The 17,695-nt window shown below is 45.1% G+C and overlaps 1 protein-coding gene across 1 annotated transcript in view; it reads right to left on the bottom strand.

The window, feature by feature from the left end:
• Positions 1-16,468, bottom strand: part of LOC104284537 (histone-lysine N-methyltransferase SETMAR) — a 124,306-nt gene extending 107,838 nt beyond the window's left edge. Inside the window, exon 1 of the mRNA XM_009882881.1 lies at positions 16,352-16,468. Coding sequence (XP_009881183.1) covers positions 16,352-16,468 — 117 coding nt within the window. The remainder of the gene's footprint in view (positions 1-16,351) is intronic.
• Between the last annotated feature and the right edge of the window lie 1,227 nt (positions 16,469-17,695).

Genomic DNA, 17,695 nt, shown 5'->3' with positions numbered 1-17,695 from the left:
TTTTCAGGGAGTGTGAAGAAGAGGTTATTCCTAGCTTAGGCTTTTGTTAAAACGGAGTGAATTACTGTGTGGATGATAAATTCCAGACAGCCCGGAAGGCTGAAGGTCTCCCCGTATTTATAGAACAAATGCATCAGCACAGAGGGGTTCGAGCTTCCCCACGAGGTCCTGTTGATGTGTCCAGGGAAGTCGCGGGGGAAAGCGAGTCAGTCTCGAAGGTGTGTGCCGCGAGGCAGCGGGAGCCCCTCGCCATGCCGGGGTGCTCCGGTGCCTTTGGGGTGGGGGTGCTCTGGGCTCAGCCCATCCTTTAATTTCACAGATGACAAGAGAGATGAAACTGCAGATTTTCAGTTAGTCCTAATACAAACCAATATGGTGCTTAAACTATTTCCTTGTCCAATTAACCAGCTCTTGGATCATCCATCACCAAGTGCTGGCTTTTAATAGCAGCAGCAGTTGATCGACTGCCAGACAACTTGGGAAGAAAATGAACTGCCTGAGCTGCAAGAACTATTTCTGGAGGTGAAACCTAATACCCAACTCGATGCCAATTCCAGCGCTGGCAAATCCAAAGACTTCTGCTGGCCGCGGTGCATTTTGTGTCAGGCTATAGCGTCCGGAGGGGATGCAGCAAGGAAGAGCACTGGTGGGTGATTCCTGTGTGTGATTGGTACTGATGGTGGCTGCAAAACTGGAAACCCAGCCTGCAGTGAGAACCTCTGTGAATGGTAGTTAATGGCCCATCTTCCACGCTTGGTCCTGGGGTAATGTCATGTAGTGTTGAGCCCACGGGGTCCCGACTCCTGCATGAACACGGCTGCGCTGGAGCTGGAAGTGGCGTTGGAAATGCATCCACCTCATCGGTGCTTTCCAGAGGCAGATAAGTTTGTAAGAGAGCTGGACAGAAGGCAACTCCTTTTTCTTCTGATAAAGCTTCTGGAAAAAGTTCTTACTGTGGAGAGATTTATACTGTATTGCTGAGAAAGAGGCGGTGCTCAGTTCAATCATGTTTTCCCAATTACGCACAAATTTAAACTCACGATCTTTCCTTGCTGCAAGAGCATTGTGAAGCTGGTGTTGGTCTGGTGACTGTCTCTGAGTCACCGTCACATTTTCTGAGGGCAGCGATGTATCACCGGGGCGATTCAAGTCACTCCAACAGAAGATGAGACAATTACCCCGTTCAATATCAGAGCTCTAATAACAATTTGGAGAAATGTAGTGTGCTTGAATGAGGGGCCGGGCCAGGGAAGTAGAAGTCTTTTCATAATCAGAGGAGCTAAAGGAATACAGTTTTTCTAACTATGAAATTGTTCTGTCCCATAGAGTCTGGCCACACGTACTAGGGAGGAATGCAAGGTGAGGTGTGGAGAAGTCGGGCTTTCCATTGCCCCACGTGAAATATTTCAAAGTTGCCATACTGTTTGGCAACATGACTGCTTTCCTCTCGGTGTGTTTCTCATCCATAGCACGTTAATTTAACGAAGCCTACCCATCGCCTTCTCTTTCTGAACTCCATAGTTCGGAGAAGCTCAGCCCAATCCATCTTTGGCGTGAGAAGATGAATTCCCAGATGATAAGAGTTTTGCAGAATGAAACCGTGGTTCCCTTCGCCTAAATCCCACCAGTAACAGCCAGGTGGTGGGTGGCTGGCCATGAACCAAAGACCCCGATGAAGAGCAGGCCGATGGACCAGGCTTCCCCCCAGCACGACGTGCCGCAGGTGACTGCCGAGGTGCAGCTTCCAGCCTGTCCGCCCCGCGCCCCTCCGTCGGGACTGGGCCGGTGCGCCCGTGCCGTGCCGGCGGGGAAGGAGCGTGGCTCTCCGGTGCGCTGCCGCTGTGGGGACCCCAGCCAGCCCTGCGTTTGGCCCTGCCGCCCCGTAACACGCACAGCCCTCTGCTTGGCGGCACAAAAAGCCCAGGATCAGTCACAAGAGTATGTTTTTTCGCCAGCATTTAGACCCCTTTTGCTTTGGAGGACATCAGTGCCATGAGGTTTAATGCGTTTGCCCTATGATGGGAGGGTTTCTTTAATAATCTTTATAATGAAGACTCTTTGGGATATACTTTTAATCCAACATCACTCCAGGGAGAGAAATCTAACGCGATTTTACCACCAGACTTCTTGCTGTTTAGCATACTATTTTCTGCAGCTCAAAAAGTAAAATCTGAAGGTGGCAGACAGAGAGGTTGAAACATATGGTATACCAAATAAAATACTATTTAAGGTTAGTGTGAAACAGATAGGACAGACAGTTGTCCTGGGATTCTAGCAATTCTTCGTATTGGAAAGTCTAGAAATACTTTTCCTTTAGAGGACTATAAAATACAAGTCGATGACACGGGAATTTCTCTGTGCATATTTTTTTATATCGTTTACACATGTAAACAACTTTTATTGAATATAAAATTATGGATTGGTAAGATATTTTTTATGTCTTACCCAGCATTAGCCAAGAAGTGCTGGTGATCTTCACTAGTCCAGAACAGGTATGTTGATGGAGTGGAAACACTTGAATTTAAAATATTTTTTCTTCTGGAAAACTTCAGTCGGTTTGTAAAACCACATTCACTGCTATCCACGCCTGTGTTTCTAATCGTTAATGAAACTTGAGAATAGAAAAGTTCTACATTATCGGGGGTTGGACTAGATGATCTCCAGAGGTCCCTTCCAACCCTGACCATTCTGTGATTCTGTGATTCTGTGATAGTATTATTGAAAGTATTAAAAAAAGACATGGTTCCCTTTTACATTGTGATTTGAAAGTAGCTCCTGTGCAGTCCACTCACTTTCTCCTTCCGAAGTTATGCCAGGATATTTTTGCTGCAGCTGCTACCGGTTTGGGCTACTATGCCCACTGCTTCAGTCTCTCAAATAAATATTAGTTAATAGTGAAATTGAGTGGTGTCATTGAGAGAAGTAACATGCAAATCACATCACCTGTCTCTGAAGTGTGCTGCAGTCTGTGTAGTGCTGCTGTTGCCACGAATGCCACATCCCCAAGTGTGTCGCTTATCGTATGTGACGGTAAATTATTCCACGCGCACAATTGCAGGTGCCTGCAGGGAGTAACAATGATAGGATGAGCGGCTGCTCATACAGATAATACTGAAATTATGAAAAATATTAAATGCATATGATAAAATCTTGGTGCCTACTCTTTGAGATAAAAGCTGCCAGTATATTGATGAGGCTATTCTCTTTCTTCACAACCCATTTTATTGTCAAAAAGGAAATGCAATAATAAAACCTAGATTCCATTTGTATTTATTTAGAAACGTTACATTGTCATAGTCTTTTCTGCTAACATTTTTGATCTGCTTAGTCAAGAACTCTCTTCCTCTGTGATCGAGAGTAACCTACTTGTATTTCTCAGCTGCGTTAACTGTGTTTCACTTAGGATCTTAGCTAGAAAAATGATTCTCGTTTTGTATTTCAGCTTCTTCCATGCTTTCTTTATACTTTATATTAACAGTTAATCATTGTAATCTAAAGTATTTGCAGATTCCTCTCTGTGGAAGATGCCATCCAGCACAGCTGTATTCATCCTTGCCTGGTTCCTTTGCCCTCTGATGAGGATGATGCTGACGTTAAATTCAAGGCCAGGCTGGACAGGGCTCTGAGCAACCCGTTCCAGTGAGAGAGGTCACTGCCCATGGCAGGGGTTGGACTAGGTAATCTTTAAAGGTCACCTCCAGCCCAGCCGCTCCATCACGCTGTGATGTATTGCCTGGTTTGGGGTGTGTTTCCCTTCCAGTAATGCAGGCTGTTCGCTCCTCTCCGCACCCACGGATGCACGCAGCACAACTTGGCCCTTTCTGGAATTTTCTAGAATTGCTTCATCTCATTGGCTTAACCCATTGCAAAAAAGTCTTATCTCTGAATAGTCATAATTAACTGGAAACCTTATAATCTTTGATCAAGATCTCAATCTATTTTAATTTGCAAGCATATTTTTTGTGCAGAAGTTCTTTTTTTGCCCCCTTTTTGATTAAATATACCTCTTTCACTTCTTTTTGCTGGTCTGCTGTATGTTGGAGGAAGATTAAGCCTCCAGTCTCCATCATGACATTTAACCTTTACTTATCTCATGCTAATTCCATCTTTAAAAAATTTATCTTATTTTCCCCCATGTTGAGAGACAGTGGAGGCACTTCAAATTATTTAAAAAAAAAAAGGCAAAAGAGATGACCTTCAATTAACTTTATTCTGCTAAATATTACATTAAAATGATTCATGTATGCCACAGGATTTCACTTGCTATAGATGTGGAAACTGGCTGCTGTTGAATGTATTTCTACATCATCAAACAAAGCAACTTGAATAGATAAAATAGAAGTGAGATTTTAGGTGAGTGCCGAGGATACTATAATGAAAGCATGTCTTAGATTTCCTGGTTCGTTTTCTATATGTATAAATACATTAAGACTTTTGTTATAAATATACAAGATTATTAAAAGATGGAAATGTTGCTGTTCAGCCCAGCAGAGGAATGGTAAATGGGTGAATATTTTGTGTAAGATCAGAGAGAGATGGAATAGCAACAAAGAGCAGAAAAACGGAATTGATGCATTTTACCAGTGGAATTGGTTTCTCCGCCGAGATGGGAAGAGAGCGCTGGGGAATTCAGTCCACGGGGCTGGTGTGCAAGATCGGCTAGTAATACTGTGCACCATTAAGTTAAGCAAAGAAACAACTTCTGTAAAAACATTGCTTTTTGTTAATTAAGCTGCTTTGCACCCTAGGAATGGTGAATCGTTAGCTGCTCATATTCTCCCAAGGACACAGAGCCCTTTGTGATCTCTGGGGATGCTGGAGATGAAGGGCTGTTGATTTTCCAAGGTTAGATTCATCTGATTGTTTCAAGGAAAAAGATTAAAAAATGGTGAACAGGCTCTGAAGTCGAATAGAAAAGCGAAGCGGTTGTGTTGTGTGTAGTATCCTTCTCTTGTAATGAGGAGGATTAAAATTACACAGACCCTTCTCTAGGCTTTCATTTTAATGATGGCCAGATGCTCCCGGTGGTACAAGCTTTGTTACGACCGGCAGAGTCTGAAAACTTGCCGTGTGTGGTGCTGGGCGTTCTGTGCCTAGTTTTGATGATTGACTTGCAGCCCCTTCTGTAGCTCATTTGCTTGTAGCTCAAGTCAGCCTTCAGCGTGTTGTAGACAATGCAGAAAACTTCAGAGCAAAAACCATTACAGTTGTAAACATTTAAATGCTTAGTTTCACACTTGACTGATCTCAGGCAACCAGCTGCTCGTTTTCATCTGCCTTTTTCTTTTGTTCTGTATTTGCTCTGTATTGGGAGTGACTTTTGTATCGATTGCATCAGATCGGGTAGAATTTTTACTTTAAATTCTAACTAAAAGTTCAAGATGACTTCACTATTTTTTAATAAGATTCTTGTCAATTATACTGAATTATTTATAGAACAGTTCAGACTAAAAAGAATTTCCCGTGGGAATATCCTGTGTTTTCCACGGATTTCCAATCTGCTGTTTCATTAAGCCACAGGTCCAGTGGCCAAACCAAAGGTTGTTGCTCCTTCCTCCGGAAGCCGCGTGTTTAACCACCCGCACAGGGAAACGTTTCTTCCTAATATCTCATCCAAATCTCTCCTCTTTCAGTTTGAAGCCATTCCCCCTTGTCCTATCACTCCGTGCCCTTGTAACTTCTTCATTTGTGGACTGAGGCTATTAATTGTTTTCTCCTTAGGCAAAACCCACTCAGTTCTTCATGGATAGGATATGTAAATCCTTAATATATGAGAAGGTTTATTTGTTTATGTTGCTACAATAGCGCGCGCTTTGCTGTCAATCCCCGGGTGGTGCTGCGAAGGACACGCTTACAGATGAAGGGAACGGGGTTTCTCTACTCAACCTGCAGTGAGGGTTTCGGGGGTTACGTAATGTTGGGGGCTGGGCACGGTTGTATTCCTTTTATACGTCTCTTCTTTCAGGCTCTTTTGAGCTCTCTACCACTTACATATAACAGAGAGTGGCCAACTGCCCACCCAGCAGCGAGAGCGATGCGGAATTCAGGAGCACGTGCGAGGTTTTGTGGGGAGCGTGGCAGTCCTCCAGAACAGCAGCGTGAGGCTTCGCCCCTGGGCCTTTGTCGGGAACTAAGAGAGCTTTGGCAGGAAAACCCGAGCGACACTGGTTCCAAATCGCCCACTGGTTAACTGGTATTTTATTAAGCAGATAAAAAGTTCCAACAAGTAGGCAAAAAAAGCTCACAGAAAACTGGACAAAGACAAAAATACAACTTATTTGCTGCGGCATCCGTGTAAAGGAATTAATTTTAAGGGGAATTTCTCACCCTCTTACCATATACCTGCAGCATCCTTTTTTTTTTTTTTTTTTTTTTTGAAACGGAGATAAATACCGACCTGTTCCAGATGGAAAAAGGAAATATTCAAAAGATGCTGCACATACATGTGAAATGTGCGTGTTGTGGATGGCAGGAGCTCTGCACCGACTGTACCGCGGTACACGTCTCCTGCTCGGCGCTGCCGGCGGCTGTAGACACACGCCAGTGATGCGGAAGGGTGAAGTGACCATTTTTCTCTCCGGTGCCAAGGCTTCACAAGGGCAAAGCCTGAAGGCAGGTACAGTTTAAATGATCAGGAGCACTTGAATTCAAAGCCAGCTCTGCCAGCGTCGTCTGGGGCCGGGGCGGGAGGGTTGCACTGAGTGTGGCCTCTCTGCGCTCCCCCCGAAGGCCGCCCTGCGGGAGAGGAGCTTTGCCGGGATCTCGGGGCACGCTGCGCGACTTCTGTAGGCAGCAGTAGAGGGAAACAGAGCCTGATGTTGGGCACCAAGGAGACGATCTTCAGCGAACTTGCTTGACCAATGTCCTACTTGTGTGTCAATACCCCTCTGCAACCTCCTCCCTTTTACTGACGTTCCCAGTTACCTGCGCTGTGCCCTGAAATGCTTTTCGTAAATTAGTCACACACAAAAACAAGTTAAGAAAAATATCCTCTGTGTTCATTTGTTGTCACTGTAAACTTAAGAGCAGACCAACGCAACAATTGGATCAGATCAAAAAAGTTTGTCTCGGTTTTGGATTTGAGTTAATTAAGCCAACACGAAGACTATAAATCTTCATACCACTAGCGAAGATGCTCAGGAGGTGGCTGTCAATTTGATAGTAAACCGCAGCCAAGTAATGTTACCACGTGGCACAGAACTCCTATAAAAATAGCTGATTGCTAGAACTTGTTTTCACATTTACTATCATCAGGATTAAAAATAAACTTGAATATGTTATGACTGATATCATCGTTCTTCTCCTAAACAAGACGGGTTGTTAGCTCTCTATTTTGGAAAAAGGACATAAGGCAGTAGCTGTTTTCTGGAATCCTCATCTTGTCACAGGAGTGCTACTTCAATGTTTTTCAATATTAAACCCATTTAGGTATGAGCGTAGACTGTTACACATTATGCAGGCCTCCTTTATTTTATTTATATTTAAATATTTCGAAAAGAAATTTAATTTGGAGGTGGTGAATCTATTCAATCGATGCTCTTTCAGGTAGCTGAAGTTGTGTGTAAAATGTGTACAACTTTAAATTCCTCACTCAAAGTTACACTGTTTATTTTTTCCCCACTAAGTAAATCTACAAATAATATTGCTTCCTATTATTAAACTTTTTAAAAGCCCCAAATGCCTAGTAATTGGTTGAAAGGGAGCAAGAAATTAATTAGGCTGCCATCGACTACTTCCCCCCCATCATTTGTATCGCTAATCTGAACAGCTGAGGATGCTGTGCCTTCAGTTCAGAACGCTTTTTCATCTATGTTGCTTAATTCATACATTTCTTGGCTGCAGAACTCTGTGTGGAATAATAAATAACACGATAAGAATATGCAAATCGAGTGAACGCGAACAGGTGAAGTAAATGATAGCATGATGGTGCAAGGTCATGTCTCTGAGGTGTAAGATAATGTGGAAAGATCTGAAATAGAAAAGAATTTGGAGGCTGAAGGGGAGAGAAGGCATCAGCCCTTGCTGCTGTACAGACGTCGGGCACGGGAGCGAGGAGCTTGCGAAGATATATTCGTAATGGGAAGGTGAAAGGAGGGGGGACCCAGGCTCACCTGGGGAGACGGAGGGTGGGCACAACAGTCCCCTGTGGAGGAGGTGGTGGCGAAGGTGGAGCGGAGCCCGCAGGACCCCAGCTGGCTCCTCTGCGCCCCTGGGGGCGGTGGGCCCAAGCTGAGTCTTTCAGAGGGATTTCAGGACAACGATACGGGTCTGCGGACGGGGCTGGAAAGCAGCACGAGAGGAAGCACAAAGGTGCCTCTGGTAAAGGAAATCAAAGTGTTCCTTTTCTGCAGGAGGCTTGGGATTTGGTTTTCCCCCTTATTCTGAATTCCAGCAGACTCTCCAAACCAGTAGTCCCAGCAGACGTGCTGGCATCTCTCCAGAAGCAAAGCACGAGCCTTATACAGGGCTATGGTATTAAGGATTTGAGATAAGGGTGGCTTGACATCTGGCAGGGTTCCTGCTCAGCCCATCTGAATGATAATCGGTAGGCATAGCATTATAGCTACCTTTTTATGATTTTCATGAAGGTGTGGGCTTAATTTATCTCATACTGGGCTTTTTCTGAACTATTACTCCTCGTGCAACTTCTATAAATTACTAATGATAGTTTCTGTAGCACAGGAATGTCAATGAACTAATTAGTCAAAACAATGTGATTCGGAACCGTTTTTTGGGCAAAATATGTATTCTGCGGGGCTACAAGAATTACCATGTCTCGATTTGATTGGCTCCATGGAACCGATGAACAGTAAGAATTTTTTATTAATTTGGATATTAAATGTTGCAGGAATCTGACACAGAAGTGAAGCTGTACATCATCATAATCAAAATGTGGGTGTGTGTGTTGGGTCTTCTAGAGAAGATTTTTGCTAAAAATGTGGCTAGGCTGTATTTTCAAAATATGCCAGAGCATTTTGATGTTATTCTTCCCTTTCCCATACTGTAGGCTGTAAAGTGCATGTTGTTGCAGCTGTTTCCATAGGTTATGAACCGTAAACCCCTGCTTTTCCTCGCACAACAGGTGAGACATGGAAAGAAGATTTCCCTCTTGTTGCAGGTTAATTAAAAGACCCAGGTTCTTGCCGGGACGCAAACACGCCGGTGTGCTTTGTGTTTGTGCGCTCTGCGTGCTGTGCCCACTGCGGGAGGGGAGCGCAGCGGCCGTCGGCGCAGGCTGCCTCCGGGAGACACTTCGGGATGCGGTGAGTTGTGCAGTGGCCCATTGCAGAGGGTTCAGGGAGTAAAATTAAACAAAAGCCTGACACTTGTTAAGGATAAAGAAATTCGGGTAGGCTCTACCTGCTCCAAGCGTCACTGGGGGCACTGGTCGGCCCCACGTGTGCACTGGGAGCCGCTCCCGGCTTCGGTGTAAGCCTTGGGTTCGTGCTGGGCAGAACTTCTGCAGTCAAGAGCTGCTGCGATTGCTCTGCTTTCCCCTCAGGTTTCTCTATTTTTCATTGTTTCCCATCTTGGCTATGAGTTGGGGGGGGCAAGATTTGTGGCAGGTCAGCCGAGAGCCCGGCCGTGGGGGCTGGGAGGGAGGGCACCGCTCAGGCTGCCCCCCACCAGCCCAGTGCCGGGCGGCAGCGTCGGGAGAGCCTTGGGGATGCTCAGACTTGAACAGTGCTTTAGTTGTGTCAAGGTCTTTTATTGTTTTTTCCAGCTCTTGTGATAATCCTGTAGTAGATTAAGCCTTTTCAGCAGTGGTATGTAATATTTAGTATTTATGAATATTTGTAAGAGCCCCCGGCTCCAAAGGGATGTTTTTCTTATGCAAATGATCTTCTGCTGGGATAGGTCTGGATGACTTCTGCAATGTTATTCCTGACTTTAAAATGTCTGAAAAAATTGAGGCCAACGGATGTGCTGGGATTTGCACTTTTTTCCTGCTTGGATTATTGCTTGGCTAGACTAAGAAATTAATATCTATAAATCCTTTTCTTTCATGGAGAGCAGTGTGTAGAATAGGTCTGGTACAGATGGGCAATGAAGGAGATGGTGAAATACTGAAGTCCTGATAGATTTTGCTGTTGTATTTATCTTTTTTACAAAACAATTTAACAAAAATCCCATTTCTCCAGGATTAATCACTACTCATCTGGGGGCTGGGAGGGAGGGCACCGCCCAGGCTGCCCCCCACCAGCCCAGTGCCGGGCGGCAGCGTCGGGAGAGCCTTGGGGATGCTCAGACTTGAACAGTGCTTTAGTTGTGTCAAGGTCTTTTATTGTTTTTTCCAGCTCTTGTGATAATCCTGTAGTAGATTAAGCCTTTTCAGCAGTGGTATGTAATATTTAGTATTTATGAATATTTGTAAGAGCCCCCGGCTCCAAAGGGATGTTTTTCTTATGCAAATGATCTTCTGCTGGGATAGGTCTGGATGACTTGTGCAATGTTATTCCTGACTTTAAAATGTCTGAAAAAATTGAGGCCAACGGATGTGCTGGGATTTGCACTTTTTTCCTGCTTGGATTATTGCTTGGCTAGACTAAGAAATTAATATCTATAAATCCTTTTCTTTCATGGAGAGCAGTGTGTAGAATAGGTCTGGTACAGATGGGCAATGAAGGAGATGGTGAAATACTGAAGTCCTGATAGATTTTGCTGTTGTATTTATCTTTTTTACAAAACAATTTAACAAAAATCCCATTTCTCCAGGATTAATCACTACTCATCTTCATATGGGGCTTGAAAGGGAGATAATCCTGTTCTAGTCCCAAGGCAATAATACCGTGGACCCTAAAAGGCAAAATGTAATGGGATTTTCAAAAATACACTTGTGGTGATTGACTTGCATGAACAAGATGGGCTTGCTTAGTCTGAAAAAGAATTTGTCTTGTCAAGGGAAATTTGTTTTCTTTGTGGTAGATCACGCTTCCGGTAAGTTTGTATTAGAGAGATGATGTTACTGTAGGCAAGAGTGCCTGAGTGACTTGCCTCACCTTTCCAGTGAGTTTTGAAACGTGGGATCTTGACTTGGCTTTGAAAAAGGAATCTGAGCAATTACTTAGATACTGAAAAACCTCTTTTAGAAAATATTGGTAAATAACTGTTCTTACCATCTCCTTTGTTCCTGTCGCTTTTTATGAAGGCAAATGCTGCAATGGAAATTACGCCTCTTCTCTTAACTAAGGCTTCGCTGCCTCAGTTGCGGCATTTCTCTGCTCCCTCCAATCTTACCTGAGCTTGCAGAGTTTTTTCCAGCCTGTTTGTACAGAAGGGCCTGGTCAGGAAATGTGGTCCTTGTCTTCCCCTCTGCTCCTTGTCTTCTACTCCATCGCTTACGTCACACCCACCCTCTGGGGGCTCTTTTGAGCTGGCTGACTCTAAGTTAGCTTTTACCTGCCTCGCCTGTTCTTTTTCTGTTTTTCTCCTGTATCTGCTCGCTGTTCACTTTAACTTCTTTTTCTGTCTCATCTTTCCTCTTCCTTTGCTGCGTGTCACTGGTGGGGAAAAAAAAGATGAGTGAAGAGCACCCTCCAGGAGATCTGTGATCATCCCAGCGTCGTCTCGCACCGAGTTTTGCAGCCTGGTCCAGGAGAAACGGATTTGTGGTCTTCAAAGCTTCAGCCTTGAAGTTCATTGCTATGTATTCCTGTGGAGAGGTGTTTTGAAAGCAGACTGGCCCGTGCAAGGCTGGTGTCTGTAAAAACCAGGAAAAAAATACCCAAGGGAGAGGCTACTGGCTGGTGCACAGATGAGCGTGAATTTGCTAGGTAGGTCTAATGTGTCTGGCACCCGTGCAGTAAAATTATCCCGGCTGGTTTCTGCATGATTTTCAACCCGGAGATCGTGCTGTCGGAGGTTCTTTGGCATGCCTGGAGTCTGTTCTTTTGCAGAATAAACTTCCAACCCTTGAGTTTCTTGCAGCATTCAGCAAGAAACTAGTTCAGTGCTTAGAGCACCAAGCGATACGTGATCTGTGGGCACTGCTGCCACGGCTGTTAATGTAAAGTGTTTTATTTGATTGGACTATGCTTCACGTCTCAGTAACTGACTTTTTCTTCCCAATCAATTAGAAACTGCAATATTAAATATATCGGTTGCATCTTCTGTTATACCAAAGTTCCCTTGTTTCAAAAAAAGAGGTTGTATTTAAATTAAAATGTTGTTTCTTTGCCCTTTAAAATAACTATTGTATACTTTGGTTATCATCACTTAAATGACTTTTGTATCTAAAATAACATTCTTACGAAAAGATATGTCTTAAAAAAAATTGGTGCCTGTGCACTTAATTTGGGTGAATGGGAATGTGGATGGTAACCCGAGTTCAGGAGGTATAAAGTTCTTCTTGGACTTTATTGGCACACCAGAGGGAAGGATTTACCTTTTGTTGGGAAATGCTGCGCTGCTGAAGTTAGCAATGTCTCCTTAGATACTCATGCAACGCATTTGATCTTACAGCTGACTGTTACGACCCCTTCTATTTTTTTATACCTTGAAGAGCCCCTCTGGCAGTCGCAGTTAGGCGGGATGCCCCAGAGCGCCGTGCCGACAGCCCGCCTCTGCCCCTGCTTTGCGGGCGCGCAGCCTGCGCGGGACCCCGCTCCTCCCTCCAGGCCCCACGCGTGCTCTGACACTTCGTTCCTCTCTCTAGCAGTGACACAGGCTCCAGAACGCCGGAGCAGTAAACCAGCTCATCTTGTCCAAAGTGCTGCTACTCCGTTATGAAGCTTTTTAATATTTTGTTTTTCCTTACCTTAAACCTACCAAGACTCATTAAATGCAAAATAACCTTCAGAGACAGCAAGGGAGTGTATCAGGCGTCCAAAAACTGTACAATTATTCAGTTGGAGGCTAAATTTTCCAAGTGATTACAGTCCATGCTAGTCAGTTTTATTCCCAATTACTGCCAAAAAAAATCTATTTATAGGACGGTTGCTCCCAATCAAGGAAGAGATGAAACGTCAGAGAATGTAAAGAGTGGAGGGGAACAGTTGAGATGGACTGATAATTAATGCCTGAAGGGAAAGCAATTCGCTTTGCGTGGTATTCTCATTCAGTCAACTGCATTTCAACAAATTTAACAAATATGTGTACTATGTACCCACTGCAACTCCAAAGCAGAATCAAATGTCATTTTGTGGTGACTTTTTTAAAAGCAAGATTATACAAAGATTGTCCCACATACGTTCAGGCTGTTACTACAATATATGTCTTGTGAAAATACCGTAAAAGATTCGTTACCATAGAGAGTGCTCAACTAGTTAGCATAAGCTTTAAGGTATTAGTAGCTGTGAAAAAGAGACTGTAACACTAGATTTCTACAGATAAAAGCACACAAAATAGGGAAATGCAATTGCTTATACACCTGAACCAATATTGACTTGGTGGTGCTGAGCACAGTGTGAATTTTATATTATGCACAACGTACGGTGTAAGCTATGGTGTACTGAGGCATATCTAACTGGAGAAAAATGGAAAAAGAGTAGTGGTGATGGTGCCTCTGTGTTTATGCCTTCTGCCCCTCTCTGGTTTCACCTTAGCATCAGTAAGTTTCCTGACTGGATCTGTTTGCTTATTTATGAGAAATGGGGAACCATTTGCGCGCGCTTCCCTCATCCCAGTTAGATTCACTCTCTTTTATTTGGAGATAATATGTAATTTGAATTCCTTGAAGTCTGGAGATAGTTTTGCAGAACCTCAGTCGGCAGGATACCACCTTACCCCTTTGTATTGTCCTGAAAACATTTTTCCCGGACCTACCCCCGCCCCCAAGATTAAATAAAAACACATATTTGAGCTAAGCAAGTACTATTTCCCATTTGTATTCAATACTAAGTTTCATTTAGATGTTCAAAAACGATTCAGGGGAGATTGAAAATGTGTCAGCTTGACTGCAGAGAGCAGCGGGATTTTATTGTGTTGTCCTGAGAGCAGCGTGGTGAAAGCGCAGTAAATTGCACCCTGTTCCGCTCGCCGTTCTTCTTTCTTTCTCTGCGTTCCAAAACAAACCCCAGAAACCCTAAGCCCCCCCAAACCATGGTCGTTCTTGTCTCCAGAAGCAAATTGTTTCCGTGTCTGCTCTGGTAGATGGGTTACATGAAGCCCTTCTGCGTTCTCCTGCCGCTAGCGAGGGCTGCGAGAGTCCCACCCCGCTGCAGGAGCAGCGGCCACAGTCCTCCCAGCCGAGTACGGGCTGGGACTGCTGTAAGCCGTGGAAAAAACAGGAGAACTTTTTCCAGCACTTATTGTGACCGCCCTGTGGTAGCCTGGGCTCCTGCCACCAGGGCTGGGAGCTGGTGTGACACCCACGGGGAGCGCCGCAGCCGTCTCCTCCCGATGCAGAGCATCTGCTGGAGCATCAGTGTGTCCACCAACATTACATAACTTTGTGTCAACAGCAGTGTACAAATGCCTTACATAAAACATGGGGAGAAAGTAAATATTTCTATTCAGCCTTGCTGGATATCTTTAGTGACTTGGTAATGTAAGTTTCTGTGTAGTTTTGTCTTTTATATTCTTATTTTCATGTTGACTGAGCTGCCCTCATTTTCTTGTTCCTTTTTACTTCTCTCAGTCCTGGGTTATGAAGTATGTTTACAGATGTTCATAACTAGTATCCTGCTTTTCCAAATCTGGAATATCCGAACACTAGAATATTAGAAAATACTAGGAAGCGTCAGACAAGATTATGGTTTCACCAGGGCTTGTACTGTGCTGGCGGCTTTGTTTCATTGTACAGGACTTAAATCAGGTGTAGGATTGGGGCTGTGATGCTGAAGGTCTCCGAAATCCCAGAATCCCAGACTGGTGAGGGCTGGAAGGGCCCTCTGGAGCTCCCCCATCCCACCCCCCGCCAGAGCAGGGGCACCTCCAGCAGTGGCACAGGACGGCGTCCAGGCGGGTTTGGGATGGCTCCAGAGGGGGAGACTCCCCCACCTCTCTGGGCAGCCTCTGCCACTGCTCTGCCGCCCTCAGGCAGAGAGGTCCCTCCTCAGGCTGAGGTGGAGCCTTCTCCCTCAGGGTGGTGGGAGCGAAGCCTCATCGGCCGTGGCGGGCAGGGGCCTGCTCAGGGCGCTGGTTCCCCCCTGCCCACCCTCAGGAGGACCCTCCGCTCACGGCGGCCAGGCTCCGTGGTGTGCAGCTCCGTGGATTTATGTCTTCTGTCACAAAATAAACTTTCCGTTTGCACATTAAATCGCAGTTAAACCCAGAGAGACCTGAAACTGTAATGCTTAATGTTGGTTGTTTGTGTCCTGTATTGTACCTTCGTTCTTTATGGAAGAGATGAAAGCTTTTATCTCAACTTCTGTGGAAGAGTAACAATAACCCGCGGTAAGCCTGGCTGACCCCAGCGCCACTGTCAGCTCAGGAACACGAGATCAAGGGTACAAATCCGCCCCCCTCGGTTTTCACAGCAAGTGTTGTTTTGGTTTCCTCCCTAACTTTCTTCCTCCTGCCTGTTGGCAAGCATGCAGCAACGGCGTTTTTCTAATTACTGCCTAACATCTTTTTTTTTTTTTTTTTTTTAATCTAATTGATGCAGTTTTGATAACTCTGGAGGCTTATGGAAATTCTTACTTAGCTTAAAACCATATATTTTCAGAGCAGGGCAATGTGAATTCTGGTGGGGGTATGTTGCCTTCAAATTCTGCAAGTTCATAACCCCAGAATTGCTAAATCTGGGTGACCGTAGTAAATGCAAGTGGTTTTGTTCATGCTGTAACCAGTTTCCCAGGCTAGTTTTGCTGGTTTGTATGGTAACATGTCAGAAAAACAGCAATTCAAATAATTTTTTACAATGTTATGATCCAATCACATGTAATACAAAAATAAACAACAAAAAAAGTCAAGAGCATTCAGTAGTACTTTGTAATACCTTAACTAAACCCACGGTCCAACAGAGGGACCAGAGCTTCTTTCATATGAAGCCTTTATTATCCTTTTTTTGTGAAAGTAATTCCTGTAGTGCGTACCCCTAAGCTGTGGGGTTTGGAGGTCGGCCTGGCTTGTCCCTCAGCTACGTCAGGATAATTAATTGCTCTCTGAAACACACGGTCTGTTCTGTTGACACTGTGCGGAGTTTCTGCAGAGGTCGAGCGGTGCTGCTGGCGCTCGGGTGGCTCTGCAGGGCTGGCCTCGGCCTTCCCTGCCTTTCTCCTTCCACCATGTCTTTACCTCCCGCCGGTTACGGTGCCCGTCCTACGGGCTTCCTCACTTGGTTCGCCTCTACAGCCGGGAACATGGCAATGCGGTGGCTCACTGCTGTCCTTCCACCAGTATGCACTGGGGTTTGCGTTTTCTCACTCACAACTAAGAGTAAATTTTGTTGTCCGTTGAGTGTCCCTACCTTAAATCCCATCGATGGGTTGGAGGAGCCGGTGGCCAGCCTGGGACCACAGCGGGCAGCAGCTTCTGCTGTACTGGAGCTCATCTGTGCACCCGGTGGAGAGTCCATGTGGGGCATCGCCCACGCAGCCGTCGCCAGCGCCGTGGCAGAGAGCATACCCAAAATCGGGGTGGTTTGTCATGCTAAAGCAAGAAGCGTTTTGTTGGATGGCTCCTGACAAGGTGACTGTTCTGGTGTGGTGGTGATTCTAATGGCAGCAGATACTTTTCCGCTGAGACTCTTCCCAGGAGGGGATAGATAATTGGACATACTGGAACCAGTTAGAAACTTTTATACCGTTTTATATTTATTAAAAGATAATGACTGTTTCTGTCTTGCAGTGACACAAAAACTGTAGAAAGGCAATATGCAAAAGTAGGTTAAAGGTGGGTCCTGTCCGCCTCCTGTGTGAGCCGATAGACGTTTGTCGGAGGTTGCAGTGTAAATTTGGTACAAACTGAAATGTACTCCTGGTTGCATACTAACTTTGTGTATTAATGCCTGTGACAGCCCAGACTGCATGAAGAATGAAAGCTTATTCTTTATCTTCTGAACAGGAGCATTGCATTTCGCCAAAAACGGAATTTTAAAAAAATTAATTAAAGAAGTTGAGATCTGGGGTGGCTCAAGAGCGAACCAGAGCCTTGGGCATGGGCAAAACCCGCTCTCCCTCGGCACGTGGACCTGTGATACAGGGCGGTGTGGAATATCCTGACTGTCACTCGACTGCATCGAACGTTGTCACCCCCTTCCTCCCAGCTGTGTTAATTTTAGACTTGTCTCCTCCTTTCTGGTTGCAGTTATTGAATTAGGAGTTATTTGCCATCTGGCGCATTTTTAATTCACTTTCTTGTAGTGATAATATTTATAGCAGCCAACAGCAGAGTGATTTTTCTTTTGTCAATGAGAAATGAAAGGTAAGACGAACGTGCTGCGGAAGACAGGGATGCTGCAGAAGGGAGCTCCGAGGAGATCTGAGTGGATCTGCTCCAACACGTTTGATACGATTATTTGCTTTGCTTTGTCTGCAGATCTGTGGACAAATGCCATTTCAGGCAGCGACTGGTTTGCTGGCATTAACCTAGCCTCAAGTGAATATTTTTTCTGTGTCTCTAAAATGACATTTTCTTGGAAATGGCAAGGGCTGAATCGTGCGAGACTGTGGCTGAGATAGCGGGCAGCTCTGCAAATCACAATTCGGGCTCATTAGGCGTAGGGTGCCCTTGAATGACGCCTGTGATTTTGGTGGCCGGGCACCGGAGCGCCTGACCCTGGCGGCAGGTTGAGATACTGTCCCGACTTCTA

The sequence above is a fragment of the Charadrius vociferus genome, unplaced genomic scaffold, assembly GCF_000708025.1.
Source record: "Charadrius vociferus isolate BGI_N301 unplaced genomic scaffold, ASM70802v2 scaffold433, whole genome shotgun sequence".
NCBI classification, from domain to species: domain Eukaryota; kingdom Metazoa; phylum Chordata; class Aves; order Charadriiformes; family Charadriidae; genus Charadrius; species Charadrius vociferus.
The sequence above is the reverse complement of the archived record's forward strand: the minus strand, read 5'-3'. Positions and strand labels throughout refer to the sequence as shown.